General features: G+C 37.6%; 2 protein-coding genes across 3 annotated transcripts in view; one reads left to right on the top strand and one right to left on the bottom strand.

Annotated features, from left to right (window-relative positions):
- LOC107638317 (mitochondrial import inner membrane translocase subunit Tim13) overlaps positions 1 to 1,799 on the top strand; it is a 2,326-nt gene extending 527 nt beyond the window's left edge. Inside the window, exon 2 of the mRNA XM_016341535.2 lies at positions 1,383 to 1,799. Within this exon, the coding sequence (XP_016197021.1) occupies positions 1,383 to 1,535 (153 nt within the window). The 3' untranslated portion in view covers positions 1,536 to 1,799. The remainder of the gene's footprint in view (positions 1 to 1,382) is intronic.
- LOC107638318 (50S ribosomal protein L11, chloroplastic) lies at positions 4,760 to 6,789 on the bottom strand. Of its 2 annotated transcripts, none has more exons than XM_016341536.2 (4): positions 6,485 to 6,789; positions 6,248 to 6,420; positions 6,099 to 6,162; positions 4,760 to 5,195 (listed from the first exon to the last, which is right to left on the bottom strand). In XM_016341536.2, the coding sequence occupies exons 1-4, from the start codon at positions 6,687 to 6,689 to the stop codon at positions 4,987 to 4,989; spliced, it is 651 nt and encodes a 216-aa protein (XP_016197022.1). In that variant the 5' UTR covers positions 6,690 to 6,789; the 3' UTR covers positions 4,760 to 4,986. The 2 variants fall into 2 exon arrangements, with proteins under 2 accessions (XP_016197022.1, XP_020976020.1); XM_021120361.1 differs by lacking the exon at positions 4,760 to 5,195 and adding an exon at positions 5,598 to 5,644 and having other exon boundaries at positions 6,027 to 6,162.

Genomic DNA, 7,645 nt, shown 5'->3' with positions numbered 1-7,645 from the left:
CAACAGATTTTAATCACCAGGAATGCGAGAGAGTCATCAGAATTTATTGTTTTTGACAAGTTAGCAATTAATGTTTAAAAGTACAGGATAAAGTATGATGTTAGATTATTAGACTAAAGAAACTAGACTAAAAGAATTGAGTTGATCGCTAAGTGATAACTAAAGAATAAATGATCATTTGTACCCTGAAAGATGAAAACGCTGACATATGTACCCATACTAAATCGAAACTAAACTTGTATCCACGCAAGATGTCTTCCGTGTGACAAAAGTATCCTGTTTTTGGAAGGTTGGAGTGCCACGCAAGGTACTTTTGTCACACGGAAGGCATCTTGCGTGGTTACAAGTTTAGTTTCGATCTAGTGTGGGTACATATGTCAGTGTTTTCATCTTTTATGGATACAAATGGTCATTTATTCAATAACTAAAATCAATAAATTCTGATGACTGTTTAGCACTTCTCTTTTAACCACTAATCTGTGGTTTACTGGTTTCAACTGCAAGGTTCACTTTTATTTAACAACCTATTTTCATTTTTGGGTAAGGGGTTTGTGTGCCTGATTTCTCAACAAATTAATAAAAATAATTTCAATCAGAGGAACTCTGCACAAAATATAGGTCCTGAATTTGCCAAAATAAACCTGCTTGTGCAGTATAGGTATCATGCTGGTTGATAATTTTCACAATTTGTCCTTTTGGTATTTTACCTTGCGTCAGAACTATAGTCTTATTGACAAATCATCTTGAATTTAAACAATTCCTACAGTCTTATTGTACTTATTTTAACTGTTATGTATTAAAATAAAGTATTATCAATGTGCTGTCTATAAAGGAGAATGTCGATGAGCAATTGGTCCGAAAGTCTACAAGAACTGAGCTCTAAATATGTTATTTCTTTGCCTGTAAAAACCAGAATGGTTTGTCCATTTATTTTCTTGTTTGTGTAGATTTTATAGAAAATTGAAAGGAGTTAGGAAATTCACGAAGGTTTGTTCATCATGTAGAAAGAGATGCAGTAACACGTCATCATTGAAGTTATCCTTTTGCACGTATCATCGTTGATGATACGAGCTGGATGTTCAATGTTATGAAATACTGAAATGTCTCATGATGCAATTGATTTCCTCTATATGTTCAAGCGATTGTCCCAGCCACTTACATATATTATTGCAAAACTGTTGTATCACACAAAATGAAATATCGTAGCAATAGCCTGGGTATGGGGCAATACTGGTTATGGCATATTAGAATGTTGATTTTGTTCGGTTAGGCTGTTGTTGTTATTGTTTGTTTTTTTTTCTTTTCTTGGGAGCTGGTTTGGTTGGTCTTGTTTGATATGTGGATTCAGCTATTCACATGGTAACTTGTTTTTTTGTAAGCAGACAGTGAGAGGAAAGTGTTTTGAGAAGTGCATCACAAAACCAGGCTCAAGTCTCAGCGGGAGCGAAAGCAGTTGCATCTCTAGGTGTGTCGACCGATACATCGAGGCCACTGGCATAATTAGCAAGGCGTTATTTGGAGGGTCACAACATTGACGCCACAACCATTAGTAGAGGTCACCATGAAATTTGCATCTACATTGTTGAATCTTTAAGTTGCTCAACTTGAACTAGTTAGTGGCGTTGGAGAATATTTGCTTGGTGTTTTTCTCCTTGATACCAAGACGATTATGTGCTTATTTTTTTGGTTATCCAAATAGCTGAGATTAACGGTTATTTTCAACAGTTTCATACTTGTTTTTTTCTTATATCATTTAACTTTACAAGTCTTTTAATAAGAAGATACATCATTGAAATGAAGTATTCTGTATCTATTCGTTTGATTGTAAAAGGGTATATGCGAAGATGGTTTATTCTTTCGAGAAAACATACAGCTCTAGAGAAGACATGGAGCGTTGTTATAATTTTAACGTTTGAACGCGAAAAAAGACAGATCACATTACATTATATTAAAGATTATTCATTTGAGAATTTTTTATTTCGTTACCTACATTATATACTAGGGGTGTTCATGATTCAATTCGAACACAATTGATCATCGGAACCAAAAACATAAAAAATCGAACAAACTGAAAAAATAAAATTTTGTAGTTTTTTGTTCGGTTTGGTATGGTTTTTGATTTTGACACTAAAAATTTGAACCAAACCAAACCGATATATATATCTGCATGAGTTAATTTTACAAAAACATCTTCTACTTAACCTAAACCCTAATATACCTAAGAGTGTTCAAATCCTTACCTAAGAGTGTTCAAATCCAAACCAATTCAAATTCAATCACTCATTCAATCCAATTCAAATCGAAAATCGATTAAATCCGCACTAAAGAGGGTATTTGTCTATTTGAATAGAATTTGGCGTCAAAATTGCTCTTTCCTGATAGAACAACTTCCCCTTCTTTAAAGAATAGCTTGGAAAATCCCCAAAATTCTACTGCAGGACAACTATTATTTTCTGCAGCTTTGAATCTTCCCGTATCTCAGCATCAACATTTTCCCACAGATTCACATGCACTACCGAAACAACATTGGCCATCATCTGTCGCGACTCGTGAAAGAGCATCTATGACCTTATTTTCCAGCATCTATGCCCAAAAGCTTTGTTGTCCACTTAAAGATGAGTCGGATCCAACACTCACTGATCCGTGAAGAATTTCAAACTCCTCTAATCCGTAAGCACCGGGAAGCGGCTTCCCATCAAGTAGTGTCACCATTTCTGGACAACAAGCACCATTGCTATTAATTCCCTCTCATAAGCAGATTTTTAGCAAGCTCCTGGGGACAAAGCTTGACTTAGAAATCCAATTGGACACCCTTGTTGAGATAACACAGCCCGCCACCCTTTGGTTGCGGCGTTGGTCTCGATAACAAACTCTTTTGAGGAATCTGGAATAACCAAAGTGGGAAGTGTTCCCATGAGGGCTTTATGTTTTTGAAAAGCCTCCATAGCTCGATCATTCCATTCAAAAGCATTCTTCCTTGTCAAATCTGTCAATGGTTTAGTAATTGTGCCATACCCTTGCACAAACCGACAATAGTACCCCATGAGGCTTAAAACCCCTGTAACATAAGGGCTCATACTAGGCCAGATGATTCCCAAAGCCAACATTTCCGAAACCATTTCCTCAATCACCGCTTTTTGGTGTTGTGGAAAGTGGTAAGGCCTAATGTTAGGACTGCAGACCCATCCTTTAAAGGAATAGCGTGATCATGCGACCGATACAGCAGTAAACCTAGTAGGGATTGAAAGACTACCTCATGAGCGTCCAACACCGTTGTATCAACTGTGGAACACTTGTGACCGAGGTCGAGTGAAAACTTAAATCCCCATAATACAATTCCGTATCACCCTTCAAGGTTAAAGCCTCCACACCCTTGAGTATCTCAATGAGTCCTTAAAATTGGCTCAAATGACTCCGAGCTTATCTAGCCACGCCAACCCCAAAACCAACTCAGCCTCATCGATGGGGAATAGGTAGAAATCCTCAGTTCTGGACATCCCCTGGAAGCTCAGTGTAACCCCCTTGCATTTGCCTTGTCCCCTCGAATAGCGCCAATCTGCCACTGGGATTTCTGGTGCTACAAAGTTGTCTGAGGTGCCACAATCCACCATCACCCGCACACGACGTCCCTGCATCTCGGCTCACGCTTTGACTGACCTATGTGGCAGTTAGAGCATGAAAGTTTGAGCTCCAATTGCTCTACTGCCTCCAGAACGGCTTCGTGCTCTAACCAATCTCCTTCCTCATTCCTCAACCTCAGGTTCCATAATCAACAACTTGAATTCCTTGTTCTTGAACACATATCCTGCTGAGTATGGTTCATCGTAGAAGAAGCATTCGCCTCGTACACATTTAGCTTTGTAGTCCTCATTGCTAAGGTGCGGCGCTCCCCGCTGTTTCGGAGGCTCCATCCCTGACTCTGCACTCTTGCTTGCCGGACCTGTCGCCGCCGCTATGAGAACCAACCATTTAGGAATGAAGTTTTGTGTCACAGGCTTACCAACTGTGGAGGGAGTTCTTCCTCTCCCGTTCTAACAGTTTTAACAGAAAATTCACAAAACTAAAACCAACTAATCAACTAGTATTTATAGGCAACTGTTAGGACTAAGAACTATTGCCGGGGGCGGAGCTAGAAAATTTTTTAGGAGGGGCCAACATGAAAAATATAAGTTAAGAAGAGAGAAAAATTACAAAGTTAAAAGGGGACCAAACTGAAAAATTAGAGACTTATACATACAAATTATTTTTTTTTTTTTGGGGGGGTTTCCTCTTGTAACTAAACCAAATCTGTTTCTATTAGGCTGAATAAAAATAAGAATGAAATAGTAAGATGAATGTAATGAAACAACATAAATAGCGTATATAATAATGAGAAAACATATATAACATAGAGAAGACAACTGCAAAATTATATAGGGGTGAAAGGCTTTATTTTATAGATAATAAAGAAGGCAATAAGGAAACCTTAAGAGTCTATTTAAATTATCGTTTTTATTTTCAGTGTTTCTGCTATTAGGATTTTTCTTGGAAGAACAAGAAAGATAAAACAATGAAAATAATAATGAATTAAAATATTAAAAATGTGTAGGCATCATACGCATACATGTAAAAGGCATGAATATACACATTTTTGTCAAATAACTATTGCTATCCAAATTAGAGATTGTTTTGAGAATACTTTTACATGGTTTTCACCGAACTATTCATGACCAAGACTCATTCACATCCTCGGATTCTTCAAACAGATGAGAATGAGATCTTTGGCATCAAATCATTTTCAATCAAACTCAGCTCAATACAAGTATCATGCCAGTGATTGACGAAAGCTTTTCCAAATTTAACTATATAACGAGGGCATACATTTAAGTAATACAAAATAATAAAAACCACTTGATGTTTTCTTTGTTGTTCTCAAAGAAAGAAAGAAAGACAGTGTACAGGAACAACCTAAGAATTCTCAAACTCTTAGCCAAAAATAAGATCTTATTACACAAGTTCCTTTTTTTTGGGTTCAAGAACAGGAGGATCAACATCAATTCCCATATTTGCTGCAGTGCCTGCTATTATTCTCATAGCAGATTCAATAGTCGAGCAATTCAAGTCTGGCAACTTTTCAGTAGCAATTGCTCGCAATTGGTCAATCGTGATCTTACCTACTTTTTGCATCTGCGGGTCTTTCGAACCCTTTTCCACTCCTATAAAATCAATTCATACATTCAAAAGCAAGGACACAGATCTCATCAGAAGAATGATAATCTTGTAAAGACCACAGAAACATATCTGTATCTGCAGTAATTTGTTCATGGTAGAACATAGATAGACAAGTTTCTCGAAAATTGAACTTCAGTTAGCAACCGAGAGCTAGCATATTACCCTTACAATCATTTTCCAATCTAGCTTGTATAAGAAATTGAAATTCAAAACAAATGGCACCCATAAAAATTCATGCTTCCTGACCCTTCAAAATTCATATGCAATCTCAAACATTATTATGAATACCTAACGTATATAATCTATCACTTAATTTTCAGATGGTCACTAATCAAATTTAGTGAAATGAAAGCATCCCACCATTTAGCTTACTCCAATAATGCTTAATTCGCAATTTAAGATTACATAATCAAATTTAAGAAAGAAAAATGTTGTGAAACGTATGGTACTTTTAGGTAGCGTTTGGTGGAGAGACAGAGACGGAAAATTGAGACTGAGAGACAGAGACTAAGAGACAGAGATTAAAATAAATCTCAGTATTCTGTTTGGTGGAAAGTGGGAGACAGAAATTGAAAGAATGAAATTCTAATTTAATTTGTACAAAGGATAAAATTGAAATTAATTAATTGAAATGAAGGTATTTTAGGTATAAAATGTTATTAAAGTTTCGGTCTCCATCTCTAAAAATCCACTTTTTGGAGGTAGACACAGAAATTTTAGTACTAGTCTCTAAACCAACAAATATGATACTCTCAATCTCCCGGTTTGTACCTTAAAACAAACGCTGCTTATGTTACAACAATTCTGAAACAAATTGAAACAGAACATGAAGCATAACATCAAACACCTTGGAGGCAAAAAAAGAAGAAGAAAAAAAAAAAACATACCGGCAGCCTTAAGTAGTAGAACCGAAGCAGGTGGAGTCTTCAATATGAAAGTAAAGCTCTTATCCTGGAGAAGGAAAATGAAAAATATTAATGTCAAAGAAAAAAGAAGAAGAAGAAGGGGGAAGGAAATGAAAGAGTAAAGAGCGCACATCAAATACTGTGATTTCGACAGGAATGACATAACCGGCCTTGTCGGCAGTCCTGGCATTGTAATCCTTACAAAAAGCCATAATATTGACACCCTTTGAACCGAGAGCCGGTCCAACCGGAGGAGCAGGAGTGGCTTTCCCAGCTTCCAGAGCCAACTTTATGATTCCCACAACTGCAACACCCAAAGCATGAGTGAATTCTGCTTAGAGGAAATGAAAGTGAAGGTAGTATGTTACCTTTCTTGGCTTTGGCACCGGGCTTAGGGGGAGCCATGGCAATGACATTGAAGCGTCGTCTATGTGGAAGAGGGCTTTTGGTTTTAGTGAACGGGAGAGAGATGTTGGTTTGGGGGGTTAGGGAAAATTTGACGGGAACAGAAAAGAGAGAAGAAGAAGAAGAGGAACAGAGTGAAGGGGAGGTGAAGACGGTGGTTAAAGCCATTGGCAGAGTTGAAGCTGCTATCCCAACAGCTTGGCACACTCCCTCAGGTTTGGATAAAAATCCCCTATCCTTTTGTTTTAACTTAAAATTGAAAAGGTGAACCCCTTTGCGCCTTCAGTGGAGGATTTGAAAATACATTTAAGTTCCTAATCTTTTCAAAACCTAGACATATTGATTTCTCATGTTCACTTGGGTCTGTCAGACTCAACGGAAAAATCAAACGTGATTCCCGTTGTACTGACCTGGTTGATACGGATGCACACGTGAGAGAATGTTTAAAATTGGACAAATTAGACTTAGGGATCGATATGTCCAGATTTTAAATAGGTTAGGGAGTTAAATGTATTTTTAAATCCTTATGGACCTAAATATCCGTGGACCGAAAAATTAGGGATCGATTTGTCCTTTTCTCTTTTTTTTCACCAATGTTTTCTTGTTCTTCCCCAATAAACTCCTCCTCATTTTCGTTTGTCGTCGCCTCTACCTTCCTCTTCCTTTTTCTTCTGACCAATCTCCAACTCTGCCTCACTTCAACGGCATCGCCCTCCTTCTTCTTCTCTCTCTTTTCTCACATGGCTGTCATTGATTTCTCTGAACTCTAAATCTTGGACGATGTCAAACTCTACTGCAAAGAGGTGGTTAAAAAAGTTGCCAACTAATTCGTTTGTGCTATTTTTGCAGAAGGAAGATGAGAAAATGAGGGTTCGCACGAGGTTTTCGATGAGGGACTGGTGTGGGAGTTGAGGGAGGAGGGTGGATGATGAATGGCACCATTTTAAGATAGTGGATGTGAGGGTGAGGTTGGGGATCACGGTGAAGAAATCAGGGATGGTTTCATCAAAAAAGGCTAAAGTTGACATATTTGCATGATTGTATAGATGTTAGTTCGAAGGAGTGATCAGAAGACATGATTACAAGGTCAACCATTAGAGTACTAGAGATTGGGTAGATGAACT

This window comes from Arachis ipaensis, chromosome B04, assembly GCF_000816755.2.
Source record: "Arachis ipaensis cultivar K30076 chromosome B04, Araip1.1, whole genome shotgun sequence".
Classification (NCBI taxonomy): domain Eukaryota; kingdom Viridiplantae; phylum Streptophyta; class Magnoliopsida; order Fabales; family Fabaceae; genus Arachis; species Arachis ipaensis.
The sequence above is the reverse complement of the archived record's forward strand: the minus strand, read 5'-3'. Positions and strand labels throughout refer to the sequence as shown.

Bases quoted from the DNA above. Each gene is read 5' to 3' on its own strand.
- LOC107638318 (XM_016341536.2), bottom strand. From the start codon at position 6,689: ATGGCTTTAACCACCGTCTTCACCTCCCCTTCACTCTGTTCCTCTTCT. The intron at 6,421-6,484 runs GTAACATACTAC...TGGGTGTTGCAG, and splicing joins CGGTGCCAAAGCCAAGAAAG to TTGTGGGAATCATAAAGTTG. The intron at 5,196-6,098 runs GTATGTTTTTTT...TTGATTTTATAG, and splicing joins TCTACTACTTAAGGCTGCCG to GAGTGGAAAAGGGTTCGAAA.